Source organism: Elephas maximus, chromosome 11 (genome assembly GCF_024166365.1).
Source record: "Elephas maximus indicus isolate mEleMax1 chromosome 11, mEleMax1 primary haplotype, whole genome shotgun sequence".
Taxonomy (NCBI): Eukaryota; Metazoa; Chordata; class Mammalia; order Proboscidea; family Elephantidae; genus Elephas; species Elephas maximus.
The window spans coordinates 20,927,990-20,952,267 of NC_064829.1; the positions used below are offsets into that span (position 1 = coordinate 20,927,990).

Below are 24,278 nucleotides of genomic sequence, written 5' to 3' on the forward strand. Positions count from 1 at the left end.
CATGTGGAACACATTCTTATTTACGAGTGTGTCCTTGTGGAAAAGAATGTCTCCAGCCTCCTGCCCAGCTGCCTCTCCAGTACATTTGTGATCCAGAGCTGCTGTCAACAAAAGGTCCAAGGAGCAGACACAGATACATTTCATTTCTGACAAACAGTGGCTGTTCTGCCTTTAACCAGTGGCCTTTTTTTTTTAAGGAGCTGAAACTAATGAAGAGAGAATAGAATTCTCAAGTAGAAAATTTCCCATACGCTAAAACCAGAACTCTACAGAACTAAAACATGGAGAAAAACATTTTGTTTTTAAAGAACAATTTTCAAAAACTCAGCTAATTTTGGTGTTTGTTTGTTTTTTTTCCCCCAGCCCATAACCCTCCAGGATTCCTTGTCATAAAAGATGGCTATGTTTCTGATCCATATCTCAACCGACACCAGCCATGAAATAGAAACATCATGCTCACGCGGCGTCCCTGGGTGCTGCTAACAGTTTGCACTCGGCTACTACTAGCGGCTTGATCCCACCCATCAGCACTTCAGAAGAGAGGCCTGGTGATCTGCTTCCATAAAGATTAAAAAGAAAATCCTATGGAGTAGTTCTACTCATGCGATTGCCATAAATCAGAATTGACTTGATGGCAACAGATTTTTTTCCTTCTTTCTTTTTTTTATACATCACACAGATAAATACAGTTTTTAAGCCCTTGAAAGTTGAATGAAATGAAATTAGTTTACATTTCCCTCGGAAAGGGTGGGTGCTGGGTTTGAAGTTAATTCTACGCCACAGGAATAACTGTTGGAAAACATGACCAACAGGTGTTATTAGAGGCCGTTTGGAAACACCAGGGGTCTGAGGACAGGCCATGTTTCCAGGCCTGGTTCTGCCTTCAGGTTGCCATATCTCTCCCTCTCATCCCAGCCAAAGGACAAGGCTGAAGATGTTCCCTGACGCCCTCCCAGCACCAACGTGCTCCTCCTGTGCCCAGCGCCACCCAAAGTAAAGTGAACTGAGCGCTCAAGAAGGGTAAACCCCAGCACACCGCACACACGAGTTCCTTTCCATCGCCACCTCCTCTGTGGTCACTTAATCTCAGGTTGGCCAGCTCTTAAAGAGGGACTAGGCAGTGTGCGTGTGTGTGTGTGGGTGGGTGGGTGGGTGGGCGTGGGGGGGGGCAGGACGTTTCTTTTGAAAGTTCACATCAAAAGTAAGATGAGACCAACCCAGAACAGAGCTACGATGCGCCCTGCACTCCCCACTCGGACATCCAGCCGGGCTCGGGAATGCCAGAGGTACAGCCTGCTGCCTTATCTGCACCCAGAATTTCACGGGCTGCAGAAACGCACCAAAGGCAAGACTGGGCAGAGATTGCGCTGATAGCCCCTCACAGGAATGGCCGTGCACAGCTTCCGTAAGCAAACCTGAACCCACACAAGCCCCAGGGCAGGTTGCATTACAGCCCACATTGGCTGTCAAGGCGCGCAGGGCTTGGGGGGCCCCAGGCCAAGTTTCTCTGACTTGGAATCTATTACTGGGCAAAGTTAAAGTGGAATCAGTCTGCCTCCCGTACACGCTCTAGGTTTATCAGTTAGCTTCAGATAAAGCCTGAAAATTCCACATATAAGTTGCCCACCATTCAGGAGACAAAGGTAGATTTCCAAGTACAATACGCGGTAATTGAAACCCTAGCCTCCCCTTTCCCCCCGCCTCAGCGGCCGGCTGCATTCCGGGTTCGAAGCGTTCAGTCCCATCTGGTAGTTTCATTCCTGGTTAGATAACACCAGACGTATCTATGTAACATACAAGCCCCTGTCAAATAGCACTGAGCCATCTCCTGAGACAGCTGTTTCACACAAGGGCCCCATTGTCTGGGAAAAGCCTGTATCATTTTACATAGAGTGCTGAGAGAACAAGCGCGCCGTCAGCTGCTGTGACTTGGAGGAACCCCCGCTCGCTGAAGATTCTCCTTATTTTGTTATCAAGCCAGAAACAAACTATCGAAGTGAGGGCTGAAGGTTTAAAGCAAGAGCTAAAGTCTTTGCTCTGCTTTTGTTTTATCAGGTAAAATAATAGCTCCACACACCCAAGGAGTTTCTAGTTATACTTTTCAAAAGATAGCTTGGGGTTACTAGGCTACCAGTATTGCTTGTGTTCCGCTGGCCCTTTGTTACCCACCCTTACTCAGTTTCGGGTAACCTAGGAAAGTGTTTTCCAGCCCCTAGAATGCCAAAACAATATCCTTAGGAAGCAGCTTTCAGAAGTAGTATAATGGCACCATAAAATAATTGATAACTGAGTAATTATTTAAAAGCAGACTGACTCTTTTCAACTCTCTAATAGAGAAATGAAGCCCTGGCGGCATAGCGGTTAAGAGCTCAGCTGCTAACCAAGAGGTTGGCAGTTTGAATCCAGCAGCTGCTCTTTGGAAACCCTATGGAGCAGTTCTACTCTATCCTATAGGGAGCTATGAGTTGGAATAGACTCGATGGCAATGGGCTTGGTTTTTGATAGAGAAATAGGTGGACATGCTCAGCTGCTAACCAAAAGGTTAGAGGTTGAATCCACCCAGAGGCACCTTGGAAGAAAGGCTTGGCAATCTACTTCTGAAAAATTGGCCACTGAAAATCCTACTGAACACAGTTCTATTCTGACATACATGGGGTTGCGATGAGTTGGAATCGACTGGTTCAGTAGACAAAGATAATTACAACCACCTTCATGCCCAAAATTTGTACTCTGAGTTACCATAGCGCAAACGAGTTCTTTTCCAAACATTTGTACTTATTCAAATTTGAGACAATTTTGGTACCCCACATAAAAAAAGCGAGCAAGTATTATTAGAATCTCCCTTTCTCTAACTCTATCCTATTAATCTTTCCATGATGGCTTTAAAGACCAGATCTTTGTGAAGAAGTCACCTCCCTCGTGTAGCTCCCCTTGTATAAGACCTTAAGAACACAGAAGGGGGCTTGGCTAAGAGAAGATGGATCCGTGCTTGACCTATATATCCAAGCTATTTTTTTCTGGGTGCACACAGATTAAAAATAAAAATATTCTAGTTACTTAGAAATTGTCTATGGCCGTGAAACAGGATTGGTCTCTCTTTCTTACTACCGCTCTTATGAAAAAAGAAAAGGTTAAATCAGAGAACTAGGAAAACAAAGGCCCTCTGCAACTCCAGGGCTGGTCATCAGAAGAGAACTGTGGCTGCCAAGGAATCAGACACAGATGCGTATGGAGCATTTTACAGAGGACAGTGCCAAGCAACACACAAAGTATAATTATCTCTTCAGACGTTTTTCATGTTGTATCTGTTCTATCAGACACTTCTGTGTTCTGTGACCTTGGACAAGATACTGCCAGAGAACTGTTCTGAAGGCAAATAAAATGCCACCTGTCAAAGTCTCTAGACCACAGTCTGAGGACAAGATGCATATTCTTTCATGTACTTATATTGTCCCTGCTCCTGCTTTATGGCCAGATCCTCACTGATTTGGATTGGACTCCTTTGAGATGGGTGACTCTTTGACCCAGGCATAATCGTTTATCTCTGTGCTGTTTAGAATTTTGGAATCCTAATAGACTGAAAACTAATAGATTGAAGCTCCTATTCTGCATTTTCCAGAGAATGAAAAATTTAGAAAGCGTTCAATCGTTTGTGGAATGGAATTGTCCCAGCGCTGGGAGGGGCACATGGGGCTCATCTACAGTATTCAACTGAGCAGCACAGAAATCCTTTCTACCCTATCTCTGGTAGGTGTTCATCTCTCTCTGCCAAGTCCCATACATATTTTTGCAAATAACACACCCACGCATATAACGCTCAGAGCACACTTAGGAAAATAATGTACAAGGAGGTTGTGCAGTTGGCAAAAACATATAATGTCTCTTATTTGCGTAAAAAATATGGTACCTTCAGTGAGTGCAAGAGCTTATCCCCTCACAAGTGAGTGCCCATACCAGCTTTCAGCAACAATCGATGTATATATATTAAAAAAAAAAAAAGATGTATAGACAATACTATTTATTGAGTATTGTTTAGCTACTTAGGAAGAAAGGTATTGCTAAGAAAAATAATTTTGTGAGACAGAATTTCCAAATTATTTTGAGGACTGCGATGGTTAATGTTCTGTGTCAACTTGGCTGGGCCATGATTCTCAGCAGTTTGGCAGTTATGATGTAGTTTGGCAGTTATGGAATGATATAGTCACCTCCACGACGAGATCTGATATAATGTAATCTCTTTCATGATGGGATATGCTATGAGCAGCCACTTAGTGGAAAGGGAGTTTCCCTGGGGGTGTGGCCTGCATCCAATATATGTGGGGTTTCTGGCAAAGCTTGCTGGCTTTTCTCTGCTCTGGATCCTGCATTTGGCTCCAGGTCTTGGGACTTGAGCCAGCAGCTTGCCATCTTATGCGCCAATCCTGTATTCATCAGCCTTCACAGCCTTGAGCCAGCAGACTGCTGTCTGACACCTGCAGCTCCATAAATCAGTAGAAGCCTCCAGCCTGATGCCTGACCCACGGACATGGGATCTTCCAGCCTCTATAACTGTGTGAGCCATTTCCTTGATGTAAACCTCTCTCTCTATATATACATACAAAATACATATATATAATATACACACACACACAATACATATATATGTATATATGTGTATGTGTATATATGCGTGTGTTTATATATGTATATGTATACATTTAGAACCAAAACCAAACCTGTTGCTGTTGAGTCAATTCCAACTCATAGTGACTCTATATATAGAGTAGAACTGCCCCATAGGGTTTCCAAGGAGCGGTTGGTAGATTCGAACTGCTGACCTTTTGGTTAGCTGCCGAGCTCTTAACCACTGCTCCATGATATATAAATATATATATGTATATATATGGTTTTGTTTCTCTAGAAAACCCGGCCTAAGACAAGGACTCACTGCATACTCACTGATCCCCTACTATGCACCAGGCATTGTGAGAGGTGCTGGGAGTTGAAGATGATTACGGCAGGAACGATTTCTGCCCTCTGAGGGCACATACTTTAGTAAGAAAAGGAGGTACACAGACTGTCATCAAATATTACCAGAGGTACCTGATACGAAAATGGACAGGGTTTCAGAAGCATCAAGGAGCCACACTGAATTCAGGCTGAGGGGGAGGCATTTCACAAAGACTTCTGGGAGGTGAGGTCCCAGCTGAGGCTTGAGGGCAAGACCATGTTTTAAACTAGATGGACTGATCTGAATAAGATGGTACTAATTTGAATGGTTTTTGTAAATTTTAAAAGCATGTATAAAGGGCATTGATCTCCAAACTCTTTTAGCAGTTTGATCTAAAATTATTTCAAAAATTAATAATTTTAATATTTAAAATAATTTAGACTTTTCACTAATTCATATATGTCACTGGCTTTTAAACTGTGTTCTTAGAAATCTGAGGGTTTTTTGGATGTGGGGGGTTAGGGAATGGGGAAGGTCGTCAGGGACCTTAGCTGGGGGAGGGGAGGGGAGAAGAGGCTCAGCAAACAGGACTCTGGGCCCCCATCTCTCCTACGACCTGTAACAGCTTCACTGCTCTTCCTGCTGTGTTTATTGGCATTTGGTGTAATTTTTTTTAATTAGAAAAGGAATTCTGATGTTAAAATACGTTTCACACTACAGAGGTAGCCACTCCCCAGTGAAGAAGGTTTCACTGCATACTCGCCTTCTAAGACTAGTCAGCTCCTTTGGGTACCTTAAAGCAAAGCACCAAAACTACCCTCGCCCCTAGTTAGGTTGGCTATTCTGCAACCAAGGCCCTCGCACCTCACCCCAGGGAGCGACTTCACAGACATCTGCCAAAATGAAGACATAGAGCTGAGGAAACTCATTGCTACTCTCACAAAAAAGTCCTCAAGAAGTAAGGGCTTATTAATGGTGTGCCAGTGGGACTTCTGGGTATAGAGAGAGTGAATTATTTTTATTTAGAACCAATCTTGTTACAACAAATAGTGTTACAATTAAATATCTTCCCATGGAAGATGTTTGTAAGTCCTGTTTCTACATCATTGTTTTAAGCAACATCTGAAATACGATCTAGAACAACAAATGGCAGGGCAGTTCCTTGATGCTCTTTATTTTGGGACTTGACCAGTAGTGTACATTTCAAAATACAAATATGCTTCTCTTCCATCCCAGATGCAGGATGAGAACCTGGTTTTCTGGCAAGATTTTCATCTTTCCAATATGTGTGGTTGTATCAAAATACATTGACTTATGTTTACAGCTCCTTTTTTCTCAAATCCTTTATTCTCTGAGTCTCTATAAAGCAATTATCCTCCTGCATCATTATAAAGCTGGGGAGAAGCAGATCTAATCTCGGATCGGAAGGCCAATGAAAAGAAAATGTCATATGAGCAGCTTCCCTGGGTCCCACTGGAAAACAAGACTTGAGAACCCAAATAATTGACTAGGAATCTGAAAGGTAGCTCGTTCTGTTGAGCAGCCACGTAAGATGCTGTTTCTCCTTACCACTTGCTGTCGAGTCAAGTCTGACTCATAGCGACCCTACAGGGCAGAGTAGAACTGCATCACAGGGTTTCCAAAGCTGTAATCTTTATGGAAGCAGACTGACACATCTTTCTCCTGCGGGGCAGCTGGTGGGTTCAAACCGCTGACCTTGGGGTTAGCAGCTGAGCACTTAAGAACTAATAAACACTGGGTACACCCACAGGTGAAAGGAGAATAAGAAGATGCCACTCCTAAGATTTTCTAATTGACTGGCCCAACCAACACCACCCCTGCTGCCCAGTGGGCTTCATTCACCTGTTACCAAGACATACAGCTCATTCTGCTGTGGAACCAACCAAAAAAAAAAAAAAACCAAACCCGTCACTATCGAGTGGATTCTGACTCATAGCAACCCTATAGGACAGAGTAGAACTGCCCATGAGGTCTCCAAAGAGTGGCTGCTGGGTTCGAACTGCCGCCCTTTGGGTTAGCAGCTGAGTTCTTAACCACTGTACCACTAAGGTCCACCATGGGACTAACAGGTAGGAGGAAATGTCAGGGAAATTTACAATGCTAAGTTGTTTGCACTCAAAATATGAAAGAGCAAAAGGAAATTTACAGATACACATTTATTAATTTTCCAAGCTGCTCATAAAGGCAACAAATAAACCAGTTGGCCGTTTGCTAGAGTTCAAGCAGGAGTAAGCATAGAAGGAGCTGTGTGTGGACAGTGGACATGAAGAGGAAATCCCATAACCTGCTAACTCCTGTTTTTCAGGCTTAATTTTCATAAAAAACACATCCTTTATGGAAAGGTTCACTGCTCCTGGACACAACTTGTTTGGTCTATTTTAGTGAAGTCTTTTTAACAAGATGTATAGTAGGCTGTAGGTCTAATTATTGAGAAATTGTTGTTGTTGTTGTTAGAGACAATAGTACATGCTAGTTATATTTTTGAAAATGTCCTGAGTGTGAGTTGCACAGTGAAACGACACAATGCCTTAGCTGTCTTTAAAATACTCTGGCACAAATAACAGCAAGAAATGGGGGAAAGTGAAAAATAAGACTGGCCAATCGTTGAAGCTGTGTGATTGGGCATGTGGAGGTTCATTCTATTAAACTCTCTATTTTTTGTTCATGTTTGTAAATTTTCGTGATACAAAGTTACATAGTAGTTATACAAATGGGTCGAAAGAGCCACATCATGGCAATACTTTTCTAGGCAGTTCCCATACAGCCGCGAAGGCAAGCTCTAATGCCTACCACTATTTCTTTGATTCAAATATACCATCAATTAGAAGATTCACTATCACTTTAATAATGTTTTTTTTTTTTTTGAGGGGGGGAACATTAAAGTACACACTGATTATAAACTATATTCCAATTTTGAGATTATTGAAAATGTGTTAAAACTTGATTCAGAATTGAGATAATCTGTTTTTTTTGTTGTTGTTAGTTATCAGTAAGAATTGCTATTTGAAGGCAATGTTTGAACACAATGGTATACAAGGCCTCGAAAAGATCATTTATTTTAATGCATTGAATTGGAATTTGTGTTAATTACTTTAATGGCTGAAGGTTTGCCCCCTGTGATGGTTAATTTTATATGCCAACTGGGCTAGGCTATGGTGCCCAGTTGTTTGATCAAACACTAGTCCAGATGTTGCTGTGAAGGTATTTTGTAGATGGGATTAACATTTACAACCAGTTGAGTCTAAGTAAAAATTACCCTTGATAATGTGAGGAGCCTCATCCAATTGGTTGAAGGCCCTAGCAAAAATAATGAGATTTCACAGAGAGAAGGGATTCTATCTCAAGAGTATGACATACGCATCCTGCTGAAGTTTCTAGTCTGCCTCCTGTCCTATGGGTTTTCAGCTGGCCAGCCCCCACAATCATAAAGCCAATGCCTGAAAATAAAACTCATTCTCTCCTTCTCTCTACATACCCTATTGAATCTATTTCTCTAGACAACCCCTGGCCTCCCCAAAAACCTAAAAGAGAACGTGCATGCTCACCAGGCTTGAGAATATAAGCAAGTATGGGCCTGTGTGGAAACCCTGGTGGCGTAATGGTTAAGTGCTACGGCTGCTAACCAAAGGGTCGGCAGTTCGAATCCTCCAGGCGCTTCTTGGAAACTCTATGGGGGCAGTTCTACTCTGTCCTATAGGGTCGCTGTGAGTCGGAATCTACTCCACAGCACTGGGTTTGGTTTTTGGTTTGGATGGGCCTCTGCTGGTCTCTACGTATTAGCCTTGTCTTACTACCGTATGTCAATGAAAGTGACAAAACCATAAATATTTTAAATGCCTGATACACACGTATCTCTGTACCTTGAAGCTAGTTAGAATCATTTGTAATTTCCTGAGTATCAGCAGTATTTCAGGAGCATCTGGGGAAGAGGAACTATGGTAGGAACATGAGACTAGCTCCAAGCTGAGCTTTGTATTCCCATCTAGAGCTAAGGGAGGTGTTACGACTGTCCAGTCGGTGTCTTTGTATTGAGCAACACCAGGCATTCAGATGGCTAGCTGGAACTGCCTAGCTTTTCTACAAGTTCCAATTTGGGGTGAGAAATCGCAAGGCTACACAAGTAAATCTGACAGGGAAGATAACAACGAAGTTTAAAAACACAAAGTTACCCCCAGCCCGAGCCATGGGCGCAGCGGTGCCAGCGCCATTACTTACTGTCCTCTGGCAGGTTGTTGTCCCGTTCTTCTCTCTCCATCTGCTGGCACCACCCTTCCATGCGGTCTCGCTCTGCCTGAAGAAGCTTTAGAAACCAGTGGCCATCTCGGTGACACACTGACCTTTGAACAGCCTCAAGAGGATCTTCAGTGATAGAGTCAATCCAAGGATCCGGGGGAGGCAGAATAGAGGGGTCGAAATCTGTGTCAAAGTCATCGTCTGCTGCACAGGCGTGGTAGTGGTTTCCTGAGCCCTGAATGCTAACTGTTGAGGTGCTGGCATCCCGGGAAAACTGTCTGGCCATTGGGTTGGGACATGAATTGTCCTCTATAGATTCCAGGGAATTTTCCAGATTATCATGGAAGTCCAGGTCGGCCTGTACTGCTGTGGTCACACTGTTGGATCGAGTGAACCTGCGGAAGCTTGGGAGAATAGAGAAAGGAGATTTAGCTTAGGGATACTTCTTAAAGCGAAACTACATTCTTTGTACCTTGGGTGTGACCATGAGGGGTCTCATCTCCTCAGTATGCTGGAGGTAGACCCTTGATGACACATATTGATCATGCTAGCTCTGATACAAAGAACACAAATGTGTCTTTGTTCAATATGGAGGCTTTGCAAGCATGTCTAAAGAAATTTTAGCGGTGGAACAAAGTGTATAGTTATCCAAGCCAGTATACATAATGTCCAATGTCCAACTTCCTCCCCAAATCTGAGGTGGCCTGAATCCTAAAATTCAGGATGATAATGGGTAAGGAAGTAATCAAATTTATCTTAGTCTGTTTAATTTTTCGAGAAATGGACGAAAAAAAGACAACTACAACAAAAAAACCCCAAAACTCCTACATAACCACATTTTCCTAAGAGCAGTTCTTACCAAATAAGACTTCCTAAAAGCAAACTAAGGTTTCATTAGGCTTCTCTTAAAATCACAACTCCTTTCCCTGGAAAGGGTTCACCTGTTTTTTGATCATATTGATCATCATTATAACATGGTACAAAGCCTTTAGCGCAAAAATCAGCTTACAGGTCTAGAGTTCTTGAATACTGTACTTCCCTGCCTTTGATTTTCCTCCTCACAGTCTTCCTACCGAGGTGATAAAAGACAACCTGTTAACAGACTCAATGTGAGCATATTGTACATGGATACTAACACGATCAGTGCTGCTCAACGAAAGGACCTGATACACTCTGGTTGATCCATACAAGGAAGGTGGGCCAGATAGGGAAGAACACAGAAGCAGTAAATTCTTTCTTAGAAAAAGGTTGAGGGAAAGTGTGAGCCTGAGGTGATTAAAAAAACAAAAAGCTTCCCTGGTCCCCGGAGCAGGCAGAAAAATGACAGAAGAACTTAAGTCCTGTAAATCTGCTGCAGACAGCAGCCATGTGAGTTACCTTGCTTTGTACATCTCGCAGAGCTGGACACACTTCTGTGCTTCCAGAACTCACCAAGAAGCCGAAATAACAAAGACAGCCTTCACCTGCCTTCTTCTTGCCAGACAGCTTTTTTCCTTTCTAACTGTTCTGTGTTATAGGCCTAGAAGCTGCAGGTTAAAACTGACAAGCCAGAGTTGTGGGGATAAAGAAGGCGGATGCTCAGACATTTTTTTCTGCCTTAACTTGATGGCTGGAGGCATTGTGGAAGGTAACTTTTCATTTCCTTTCTCGTCTGTTAATCTTACTTTCCTTTCTTCAGGACATCGCCTTTCTGGCTCGATGAGCAGCCCCTAAGAAAACCTCAGGGTCCTCTTCCTTCTTCTTTTCTCTCTGTCCGTATTCTATCCATCTACTCATCCACCAGTCAATCCACCCACGCACCCATCCATCCATCCACCCATCTATCCAACCTCAAACCTCCATATCCGGCTCAAATTCTACCACCCAATAGAACCTCTCCCAACCCTTCAGCAAAAAACAGTCATTTTTTCCTGTAAGTGCTTAGTGTTCACATTCATCTACCAAAGGGGGAAATTTCATTTTCTTGACTATCTCCTGATTTTGCTAATTTAACATGGTTCACTTGCCAGTTGATGTTTCAGTTAATGTCTCATTAAATAGCACCAGCCTTAAAGGATAGTGCACTAAACAATGTCCATACATTTAATATACCGGTTTCTATATCTTTTTCTTAAGTATCCTGGATCACTGTATTAAAGTCAATTAAAAGTAATACTCTGGTCCATCAAAAAAAAAAAAAAAAAAAGAATGGCCAGAACAATATAGGCAAGTAGTTATTTCCAAGATGGTTGACAGACTGGGAGTAACAAAAAGGAGAGATTATAGCCATCTCAATAAATCCACTTTTTTCCCCCAGAGGAGAAATATCAAGAATAAAAGTGGCTGAAGTATTGATCTGTACCTGTTATTAAAACGACCTAAAAAACCATTGAGTCGATTTTGATTCATGCTGACTCCATGTGTGCAGAGTAGAACTGCTCTCCATAGGGTTTTCATGGCTGTGATTTTTTGCAAGCATATCACCAGTCCTTTCTTCCAAGATGCCTCTGAGTGGGTTCGCCACCAACCTTTCAGGTAGTAGTCAAGCGTAGCTGAACGTGCCACTCAGGGACTCAAGTGTCTTTGCTATTAGGATAGTCAAAATGATCAAATAGGCTGTGACTCTGGCCATTCACTTAATAAAGGCAGACTGGCCAAAACTGGCCCACTTAACTATTTGCTGTTTTTAATAAATCATTTCTGTGGAAGGTATTATATCTAGTCACTGTTGTAAGTTCCTTAACTCTCAAATGGGTCCCTGCCCCCAAATAAATCATGTAGTGTGAAAGTCTGAAAGCAATGTTACAGGTCTCTTGTATGAGCAATGACACTGAAATGGTTCTTCAAACAACCACTAATTTCTTGGCTGCCATAGGCTGTTTCAGCATTCTTCCTGTTCATCCCCCAAACATTAAATGTCACCTCCTGAAGCTGAGCTTTCTCTCCAGCTGAATCTGTATTAATGGGATGCCTTGCCTTGCAACTGTTGACATTCTGGCTCTTCTACTGACAAGAAATCCCAACTATAAAAACATAAAGCACCACTTTCCAAGACCATGTACTGCCAGAGGCATCACATTTCAAAACTTAGAGGAGTGCTCAGCGCTTACTGTTTTCTACTGGAGCAAACTTGCCAAAGACAGATTCTGCTCCGCATGGAAAACAGAATGACCTGCTTTCCTGTGCCTCTGTTTTATCTACACAAAACCGTACTGCCAACATTCCTGACAGGCGGCTCCTGGCTATGGATCTTGTAAATGTATCCACCCTCTTAAGAAAAATGACTTGGCAGTAGATTAATAGAAGTTTCCAGTTTAGTCACCCAGAAAGAAATAAAAGTTAAGTAAAATTAAAATGGTTTGGGATTAAAAGCGGTGCCTTTGAACTCAGGCAACCCTGTCCAAGCTGCCGTGTTTCTATCAATTAAGTTCCTTAAGCAAGTGCTTTCTTCCCCCAGTGCTTTCAAAGAATGTTCTGCTCTACAAACCATTTTATGTCTTTCATGTGAAAAGTTCCTTCTGGGTGAAGGGTACAATCGAGTTGTTATTGCTGTTTTAAAATGTTGATAAGAACATAGAATCGGCTACTAGATAAGTTTCTGTATTTAAAAATATATATATCCCTTGAGGGTTGATGGTATAAACTGAAAAGCTAGACTCAGTGGCTTGCTGTTTCTGAAGCTACAATTTCTAGTCCAGAAGCCTCTTCACCCTTCATACCCTACAGGCACAGTGTGTAATGATTACAACTTCTGAAAAGCAGCAGCCAATATTCTGGCCTCAGGAGCAGAAAACCATGAAACCAAAGACTGGATGGACCAGTATGGAACACAATACCTGGTCTGTTCTAAACAGCGAGCATGAAGTCACTTGCTAGCATTCCCCTCTGCTGTGGCTTTGTGTTCCTTCTATGAAACAAGTTTCTATTTCTAATTAGAGGATTTTCAACCTCTCTTTCCCACTTTTCTGTAGAGCAGATTACAAATCCACACATAGGTGGCAAATTGCTGAGGCTCAATTCCCATGCTGCCTGTTACCTCTGAGGCTTCCTGCCCTGCTCTTGTCTACGTAAATGATGGGCTGCTGTTAAACACAGTGAGTCGTGGACGCAACCTAAGCCCAGCCAGTGTCCTTGTAACACACATGCTTTGGAACTGCAAATCTCTGCTGTGTAAGACCCCAGTCATCAACGTGTTTCAGGGAGCCTGATTCAGCTCCTCTGCCGCAGAATGCTGTCGTCTCTGGTTACCGTCTTTGTCCCTCTCATTTTCATGACGGATGCTTTTCAGGGCTAAATCGAGTTTCAAAATGGGCAACAGTAGCCCCATGCTGTTCCTTCTTTATAGGATCCGTTAGACATTTTCCACTAAATCTCAGTCAAGGTTGAATACATGTGGGATCTGAAAATGCTACCCTTCAAAAGTGCAACCATCTTGGCATTTCATGAAATGGCACTCTTTAAAACCCAAGATGTCTCATTATATAAAATAAAAGATAGGTCAAAAGAAAGGCGTAGGGGAGGCTGAGATCAAGAATAAAATTGTCCTAAAAAAGAGGCTGACTCTTTCTTGTCAGATCAACTTCCAAATTAGAATAGTACATGGAGAAATATAACCCTTGTTCTAAAGTTCAGTTGGAAGGAACTCTTTTTGCATGTGGTTAGCATTGTCCCATCAACAGATTTTAAAGCTATCTCAAAACAAGCATTCATTGGATATTTTAAATCTTCCATGCTCATTTTTGTCTTGCTTGGAAATCTTATTAAGCAAAGGAAGATAGAATTGATTTTTTCCATAAAGTTTTTCTCTACTCTAAATAATTGTAATGCATGTGTCAAATAAAAGAAAGGGGGGAGATGGAAAAAAGGCAGTGGGCTTGTTGCTATCTGATAGCTTCTGAGGGGTCCCAGCATGCCACTGGGCAGGTGCTAACATCCTTGAGGGGCTGTTGTTTATAGGAACCTTGTCTGGGAGTCTCCACAAAACACCCTGGAACTGAAAGTGCCACAGAAGGAACTGCTTTACCTCAGCAACTTGAGCTTTAGGTCACACTCCTTGGCTACTGACCCTGAGGTAACTAACAAAAACCTGAGAGGTCTCACTAACAACTATTTTTTACTGAGTTTCACTTTTGGACATAGATTTTTAGATTTGCGAGTCAGGTGGTCAATTTTCTTTCTGTAAGCTAAATTTACTTGCAAAAAATATAAAAAGGTGGAAAAAGAAGGAAGTAAAAGGGAAACTGAAGGGCAAGAAAGGGAAAAGAAAGAAGGAAGGGGAAAGGAGAGAAAAAGAAAAGAGGGAAGGAGCGAGGGAAGAAAGGAAAGAAGAAAGAGAGAGAAAGAAAAAAGAAAGGGAGGAACGAAGGAAAAAAGAAAGTAAGAGAGAGAAAGAAGGAAAGAAAGAAAGAGAGGAGGGATGGAGAGAAAGAAAAGAAGGGAAGGAAGGAAGGAAGGAAGGAAGGAAGGAAGGAAGGAAGGAAGGAAGGAAGGAAGGAAGGAAGGAAGGAAGGAAGGAAGGAAGGAAGGAAGGAAGGAAGGAAGGAAGGAAGGAAGGAAGGAAGGAAGGAAGGAAGGAAGGAAGGAAGGAAGGAAGGAAGGAGGAAGAAAAGTATCAGGAATTATGCCAAGTTTCATGCTTTTGAGATTTGAAGTGCATGAATGCCACACCTTTAAAACTCAGGTGTACTATAAAGAACTATTTGACTAGGTCATGGCATTGTTAACCTGGCAAAGAAAAGAAACTATCTGCCAAGTATACTCTTAAGGATGGGTACTAGGCTATGTGGTAGTCGAAGGAAATTGTGAGGAGTGGGGTTGATTCAAGGTTTCTGGGCTGGCAAGAAGGGGATGTTTTTGACCGCCAAAGCCCGTTCCAAGTCTGCGGTAACTAAACTGGCTATCAGAAGATGCTGTCTTGATTTTGGCTTTTTGTTTTAACATCCTGCTTGGGTGAAAAGAAACAAATCACTAAAAGCCCAAATGTTTACATATTTAAGGGACTTCTGATCAAGAGAGGTTCTTCATAGTAGTTGACATTGTGCTAAAAGAGAAACAATGCTATTGTTCACTTGCTTGTTCCACCCAGTCACGAAGCCACAGTTTTAATGTGTGAAGCAAGAGAGATTTTTAAAAAGTCAGAATTGCGTTACTTACGGAAATGCAAAAGGCAGTAGAGCTAATTCTGGTAAAAAACAAAAACTTAATATTCTATTTACTGATGCATTCATTTCTAGAAACGGGTAGCAGCTCTCATAATAGATTAGCAACGTTTTCCGTCAACACTTATGACTCCATCTCTGCAGTCACAGGCCTGCAGGAATGGCAGGGGTCACTCACAAGCATACTTTGATGCCAGAATTTCCTCCTTAGCATTAAGTGTACCCTGGGAACCTGAGTATTATTGCTTAATGTGTAAAAAGTATAAGAGGAAAGAAGGACGTGGCTACAGTATATCGACTGGCGATAAGAAAAACCAGAGGCTTACCTGTACACCAATGTTCACTGCAGCACTACTCACAATAGCTAAATGGTGGAAACAACCTAAATGTCTACTAACAACAGATAAATGGATAAACAAAATGTGGTATATACAGACAACGGAATACCACTCGGCCATCAAGAGAAATGAAGTTCTGATACATGCTACAACATAGGTGAACCTTGAAAACGTTATGCTTGGTGAGATGACAGTCACAAAAAGATAAATATTGTATGATCTCACTTACATGAAAAGGGCAAATACATAGAGAGCAAACCCTACTAGTGATTACCAGGGATGCGGGGGGCGGGGGGAAGGGGAGTCATTGCTTAGAGGACACTGCATTTCTGTTAATGGTGGTAGAATAATTTGGAAACGGATAGTGGTAAAGGTTGCATAACATGATGGAGGTAATCAATGTCATTGAACTGTACACATAAACACGGAATTTTTGTTGACTTGGCAAATGTTTTATTATATTTATTTTTGCCACAATTAAAAAGGAGAGAGAGAGACCAGAGGCTTTTATGCAAATCCTCACAATATTTACCTGTTCCCATTCTTATCCCACCAACATAAATGAAAGTTTCCTGGCTTTCCCTTTGCATACACACACCTCCTAACACATGAACCGTACTCTAGACATTCACTGTTATCCGAATTCACCTGTTTAACAGAGGAACAATGTGTATGAAGAGAGCTGGTGAGGAAGAAAAAGAGACCACAAAGTGGTTTGCCACCCATTTATTCTAGGAAATTTTTCTCTAATTCTCCGGAGGCTGAAGGCAAATAGTCCTTGTAGCAACATTGACTCCTGCTTGGATGATCTCTAGATAAAGATCCCAGTCAGTTAAGAACTAGTTTACAAAGACATAGGTACACATTAAACATATATGTACCATAAAAATAACTTTCTGGAGTTCTCTTCCTAGAAAAATGCTGTGAGATAAGTAGCTTCTCTATACAGCCACTAAAGACAGATCTTTTGACAATTTCAATAAATAAACAAGAAGTTTACGTTTTCAAAACTTCTATCTCCCCTTAACACTCTCAGTTGTGAAGAACAAAGTTTATTACTTTATAAATTATACCAAAATACATTACAAATATCTTTCTATTTTTATGAAAGGCAGCTGAGTTGGAACACGGCTGGAGGCTAGAACTTGCACCACATACTTGTCCATAGCTTCTCTTGTTTCTGGCTGATTTTCCTCTGAACTAGAGATTAGGATGGAAGTACAGCAACCAGAGAAATGTGACAATTAGCAGCAAGAAAAGGCCCAGGAGACGAGTAGACCTCAAAGAAGTGTCACCAATTATACATAATGCCACTCTAAAACTAAGGAGACACTGCCAAGACACTGAACCAGAGAACTTAGACCTAAAAGAGTTTACTGATGCTGATTGCATCCAACTTTTTATTTTAGAGCTAGAAAGGTAAAGCTACTTTCAATCTTTGGCTGGAATGCTCTATTTTTTTTCCCTTGGCTCTGGTATTTTTCTAGTGCATTCCAAACCAGAGAGTGGTACTAAATACAGGGCTTGACCTGGCTATGGGCCAAATAAAAACCTATACGGACAACTTCTGCTTCTGGCCAAGGTAGAACAAGAAGGGCTGGATTTACTCTCCTACCTGCAACAACCAAAAAAAGTGACAAAATATACGAAACAACAGGTAAGTGCTCAGCTGCTAACCAAAAGGTTGGTGGTTCAAACCCAACCAGCCTCTCTCTGAGAGAAAGACCTGGCGATCTGTTTCTGTAAAGACTACAGCCAAGAAAGCCCTAAGGGGCCATTCTACTCTGTCACATGGAGTTGCTATGAATTGAAACAACAGTAAAAATGATATTTGGCTGTTTAAAGCAAAAATAATAACACTATATTGTGGAGTTTATAACATATGTAGAAGTAAATTGCTTGATTAAAATAGCACAAAGGCTGGGAGTGGAGAAATGCAAGCGAAGAAATACTGATGAAACAGTCTTATCCATAAAGTGATACAATTTTATTTCAAAGTAGATTGCGATAAATTAAAGGAACCTAACGGAACCACTAAAAACAAAGATAGGAAGAAATACAATGAAGAGTTTTGGCTAATAAGCCAACAAAGGAAATAAAATGGAATCATAAAAAAATATTCAATTAATCCAAAACAAAGAAGAAAAAAATAGAAGACGAGATACAAGTAAAAGAAAAATAGTAAGATGGCCTACTTAAACCCAAGCACGTCAATAAAAAAAAAAAAAAATAGTTACATTAAATGTAAATAGTCTAGGTACCCCCATTAAAACGCAGAGGTTGTAAAATGGGATTCAAAAGCAAGACTCAAATATATGCTGCCTACAAGAAACGCATTTTAAATATAAAGACACAGGTAGTTTAAAAGTAAAAGAATGAAAATGATGTACCATGCTAACATTATTGAAAACAAGATGGAATGGCTATATTGTCACGTAAGGTAGATTTCAGAACAAAGAATGTTATCAGGAAGAAAGAGGGGTATTACTAATAATAAAGGGGTAAATTAATCAGGAAAACATAAGAATCCTAAATATTTATGCATCCAAGAAGAGAGTTTCAAAATACATGAAGCACAATCTGACAGAACTACAAGGAGAAACAGACAAATTCCGATTACAGTCAGAGATTTCACCATCATTCTCTCAGTACCTGATAGAGCAGGTAAACAGAAAATCAGAAAGAATACAGAAGAATTCAACAATTAACCTGCTCTATTTTTTTTTAATTGACATTTATAGAACATTCCACTCAGAAACAGCAGAACACACATCTTTTTAAAGTACTCACAGAACATTTATCAAGATTGACTATATTTTGGAGCATAAAACAGATTTCAAAGAACTTTTTTTTAGAGGATATAAGACAAAGTATGTTGTCTGACCATGTTGAAATTAAATAGAAATCAATAGCTGAAAAATATTTTTAAAATTCTAAAAGACTGGGAAACTAGATGTCTTAGGCTGGGTTCTCTAGAGAAGCAAAACCAGGGAAGCATATAAACATATATGTGGAGAGATTTATATCAAGGAAATGGCTCACGTGGTTGTAGAGGCTGAAAAGTTCCAAATTCTTGGGTCAAGCTGGAGGCTTCTCCTGACTCATGTAACTGCAGGGGCTGGCAAACCCAAGAGCAGTAGATAAGCTGCTAGCTCAAGTCCCAAGAACCAGAGGTCAGGTGAACAGGAGCCAGCTACAGGATCCAGAGCAAGCAAAAGCCGAAGAGTTTTACCAGAAACTCCACCTGTATTGGATGCAGGCCATACCCTCAAGCAGACTCCCTTTCAACTGACTGGTTGCTCAAAAGAGATCTCGTCATGGAGGTGATTATATTAGAACACATTATGGAGGGGATTACATCATTACATAGCTACCAAACTACATCATAACTTCCAAACCACTGAGAATCTTGGCCAGCCAAGTTGACACCCAACCTTAACCATCATATTAGATAACACACATCTAAGTAACTATGGATTAAAGAACAAATTAAAAGAGAAGTTAGAAAGTATTTTGAACTGAATGAAAATGAAAACACAATATATCAAAATTTAGGGAATGTAGTTTTTTTTTAGTTAAAGCAGTACTAAGAGGATAATATATAGCATTAGACACCAGTAGTAGAAAAGAATAAATGTCTCAAAGCAATGCTCAGCTTCTACCTTAAGAAACGGAAAACAAAAGAGCAAATATGGCCCATGGTTAACAGAATAGAGAAAACAATATATAGAGCAGAAATCAATGAAATATAAAACAGAAAAACAATAGAAAACACTGATGAAATTAAAAGCTTGTTCTTTGAAAAGATTAATAAAATTAATAACCCTCTAGCCAGACTGATTGGTGCTGGCGGGTGTGCAGGGAAGACACCTATCACCAATATGAAGAATGAGGGAGGTGACATCACTACAAATTCTAAAGATATTAGAATATTAAAGGAATATTATGAACAACTTTATACCAATGAATTGGATAATGTTTTTAAGACATTATGCTGAGTGAAATAAATCAGTCACAAAAGGACAAATGTTATATGATCCTACTTACATGAAATATCTAGAATAGGCAAATATATACCAAAAAACCAAACCCAGTGCCATCGAGTCGATTCCAACTCATAGAGACCCTACAGGACAGAGCAGAACTTCCCCGTAGAGTTTCCAAGGAGCGCCTGGCGGATTGGAACTGCCAAGCCTTTGGTTAGCAGCTATAGCACTTAACCACTACGCCACCAGGGTTTCTGGCAAATGTATAAAAAAAAAAAAAAGAGACCAAAAATTTATTAGTGGTTACCACGGGTGGGAGGGAGGAGAAAAGGAAGAATCTTAGCTCAGGGGGCACTGAGGTTCTGTTAATGGTGGTAGAATCATTTGGAAAGGACAGTGGTGATATTGTATAATGTTATGAACAAAACCAATGTCACTGAGTTGTAAGCGTAAAAAATGCTGAATTAGCAAACGTTTTGTTACATACATTTTTACTAAAACTTTTTTTTTTTTAAAAAAGTACGCTTGGGGTGGAGTTCCCAACATGTCATTTGTGGAGGGTGGGGTCAACATGGCACCCTAGACAGATGTACCACGCTGTCCCTGTGCAGTAAAAACCTGAAAAACTAAGTAAAACAGATACAAATGCCAATCCTGGAACCCTAAGCATCAAATGAAGGGATAAAGAACTAGATCAAATACTGACTGGATGAAGAAACTGACAGAAAACAGACAACGAGGAGAGATACAGAGTGGAGGTCCCCTGCCAAATAACATGGCACAGTGTGGCCATCTTGAAACACAGCCAGCAATGACCCCAGACAGGGAGTATGGGACGGCAACTTCACAGGGCTCCCAACAGGAGACAAATCACCCAGTAACCAGATAAATAGGCTTTTCCACCCCTTAACTTTCTGATGAGTAGTTCCAACCCCCTGCCCCCATCCAGGCAGCCCCCATTGCCAGGGTCTACAATAGAGCACTCCCTCCCTTGGGCCAACCACCTCTCCTCCAGCCATGCAGCTTTTACTTCTTTCTTTTACTTTGTATTTATTCTTCTAGCCCCATATATCCTGCACTTCCTGCTGGATCCCAGGTCTGCCTCACCCCCACTCACTGTTCTGCCACACTGCAATTGTTTTTTTCTTGTTTTCGTTCTCCTTCACACCTAGCCCTGTATGGCACATTCCCTCTCTTCCCACTAGCCTCAGATTTCACCCTGCACCCACCTGCCAGAACCCACCATGCTGCCATTTATTCTTTCTGTCTTCCTTTCGTTACTCCTTCCCACCTAGAGAAGCCTCTGCCAAGACTTCCTCACTCTCCACCGAGGTTCCCCGTCCCTCTCACAGCTCGCCAAGTCACAGCTTCTAACTACAGTTTGGCCCGACCACGCTGTGGCCATAACCACAGTTTGAATCTGGTACCAGAATCCTGCGCATGTGTGAACCAAGATTTAGGTGTATGCACAGGACCTGAAGAGCTGTGTCCTCAGTCTGTCCTTGGACCTAAACATCACCAACATGACTCAACATCTGGACCTCTAAATGTGGGCATGGGAGGGCTGAGGGCGGAGAGTTCTGGGCACCAAACCCAACCCCTAGATGCCATTGGAAATAAAAAGTTCCCCAACCCCCTCAGACAGCGAGCACGTGGCCTTATGTTCGCTAGACCCCACACTGCTCCTTGTCTGTGCAGACAATAAATTTCTACTTTCTGTTTCCCTTGCAACTGGTGGTGTGGCATCCATCTTATTTTGGTCAGCTAATAGGACAGGACAAGAACCTTCGTCCGGTTACATTAGCCCTGTATGCCACCTCTCCCACCTTCCTGCCACTACCCCAGGTCTGTCCCACCCTGATCCCCTGGCTCCTGGCATATCAGCATTTTTTTTCCTCTTTTTTTTTTTTTCTTTCTTTCCTGTCTTTTCTGTCTCCCTCCCACCTAGCCCCATACACCATCTCCCTTCCCTTCCTGCTGCCACCCCGGGTCTGCCCAGTCTTTATCCTCTGGCTCCTGCTGTGCCACTATTCTTTTTCTCTTATTTTCTTTCTTCCTCCTACCTAGTCTAGGTAAGCCACCGCCCCTCCCTTTCCACTAGCCCCCAGGTCCACCCTTCCCCTACTCAAAGGCCTACACTGTGCCACAATTTTTTTTCTTTTCTTTCCTTATTTTACTTTCTCTTTCCGACCTAGCCCTGTATGCCACCTTCCCGCCTTCCCACTGACACTAGGGTCTGCCTCCCCTCCACCCATTAGCTCCCACTATGCTGCCATATTTTCTTTCTCTTTCTTCTCTCTTTTCTTTCTGACTCCACCCTAGCTCTCCAGGCCACCTCCCCACACATCCCACCAGCCCCTACTGCAGCTAGAGTGCCACTGGTGCTTAGGCCTGCCACCACGCCGGCCTGCCCTGCCCTTCCCCTCCTGCAACTCAACGACCTGCTGAACAGTGGGAAGCAAGCCCATACCACTGCCTGTGAGACACCTCCGCCCAAATGGTGAGGGGTTGTGAATGCTCCCACACTGTTAGACCATCATTAGGAGGCAGATAGTACCCACCTAGTATGTGCTCAGACACCTCGCCAAACCACTGTACAGTGAGGCAGAATCATCCTGCTTGCTGATTCCCTGCCCACCTGGACTTGGGGGGCATACCCAGAGTTTATTATAACTTTCCCAGGGAAAATGTCAGTGTCTAAGGAGCCCTAGTGGCACAGTGCTTAAGTGCTTGGCTGCTAACCGAAAAGTCAGTGGCTTGAACCCAACAGCTGCTTTGCATGCGGAAGATGTGGCAGTCTGCTTCCGTAAATATTACAGCCTTGGAAACCATATGAGGCAGTTCTACTCTGCCCTATAGGGTCGCTATGAGTCAGACTCGACAGCAAGTGGTAAGGAGAAACAGCATCTTACGCATCTGCTCAACAGAACGAGCTACCTTTCAGATTCCTAGCCAATTATTTGGGTTCTCAGGTCTTATTTTCCAGTGGGACCCAGGCAAGCTGTTCATCTGATGTTTTCTTTTCATTGGCCTTCTGATCTGAGATTAGATCTGCTTCCCCCCAGATTTATAATGATGCAGGAGGATAATTGCTTTATACTCAGAAAATAAAAGAATTTGAGAAAAAAAGGAGCTATAAACATAAATCAATGCATTTTTGATACAACCACATATATTGGAAAGATGAAAATCTTGCCAGAAAACCAGGTTCTCATCCTGCACCTGGGATGGAAGAGAAGCACATTTGTATTTTGAAATGTACACTACTGGTCAAGTCCCAAAATAAAGAGCATCAAGGAATTGCCCAACCATTTGTTGTTCTAGATTGTATTTCAGATGTTACTTAAAACAATGATGTAGAAACAGGACTTACAAACATCTTCCATGGGAAGATATTTAATTGTAACACTATTTGTTGTAACAAGATTGGTTCTAAATAAAAATAATTCACTCTCTCTATACCCAGAAGTCCCACTGGCACACCATTAATAAGCCCTTACTTCTTGAGGACTTTTTTGTGAGAGTAGCAATGAGTTTCCTCAGCTCTATGTCTTCATTTTGGCAGATGTCTGTGAGGTCGCTCCCTGGGGTGAGGTGCGAGGGCCTTGGTTGCAGAATAGCCAACCTAACTAGGGGCGAGGGTAGTTTTGGTGCTTTGCTTTAAGGTACCCAAAGGAGCTGACCAGTCTTAGAAGGCGAGTATGCAGTGAAACCTTCTTCACTGGGGAGTGGCTACCTCTGTAGTGTGAAACGTATTTTAACATCAGAATTCCTTTTCTAATTAAAAAAAATTACACCAAATGCCAATAAACACAACAGGAAGAGCAGTGAAGCTGTTACAGGTCGTAGGAGAGATGGGGGCCCTGAGTCCTGTTTGCTGAGCCTCTTCTCCCCTCCCCTCCCCCAGCTAAGGTCCCTGACGACCTTCCCCATTCCCTCACCCCCCACATCCAAAAAACCCTCAGATTTCTAAGAACACAGTTTAAAAGCCAGTGACATATATGAATTAGTGGAAAGTCCAAATTATTTTAAATATTAAAATTATAAATTTTTAAAATAATTTTAGATCGAACTGCTAAAACAGAGTTTGGAAATCAAAGCCCTCTATACATGCTTTTAAAATTTACAAAACCATTCAAATTAGTACCATCTTTTTTTATTCAGATCAGTCCATCTAGTTTAAAACATGGTCTTGCCCTCAAGCCTCAGCTGGGACCTCACCTCCCAGAAGTCTTTGTGAAATGCCTCCCCCTCAGCCTGAATTCAGTGTGGCTTCTTGATGCTTCTGAAACCCTGCCCATTTTTGTATCAGGTACCTCTGGTAGTATCTGATGACAGTCTGTGTACCTCCTTTTCTTACTAAAGAATGCGCCCTCTGAGGGGAGAAATTGTTCTTGCCTTAATCATCTTCAACTTCCCAGCAGCTCTCACAATGCCTGGGACATAGCAGGAGATCACCTGGACAAGGTGATGAGAGCTCTTGGGTCCACAGACGAGCAAACAGCAAAGCATGCCCAGCCCACCCATCCTGACATATCTAAACAAAACAAAAAAACAGGACAAAACAAACACACAATCAATAAATAAAGAAAATAATACCTTAGTGTCTTAGAGACAGCAGACAATATCAAAA

General features: G+C 41.9%; 1 protein-coding gene across 25 annotated transcripts in view; it reads right to left on the minus strand.

Annotated features, from left to right (window-relative positions):
- Positions 1–24,278, minus strand: part of DLGAP1 (DLG associated protein 1) — a 1,139,806-nt gene that overhangs the window by 21,606 nt on the left and 1,093,922 nt on the right. For all 25 annotated transcript variants that reach the window (XM_049901330.1, XM_049901331.1, XM_049901332.1 and 22 more), the window contains one exon: positions 9,167–9,588. In XM_049901330.1, the coding sequence (XP_049757287.1) occupies positions 9,167–9,588 (422 nt within the window). The remainder of the gene's footprint in view (positions 1–9,166; positions 9,589–24,278) is intronic.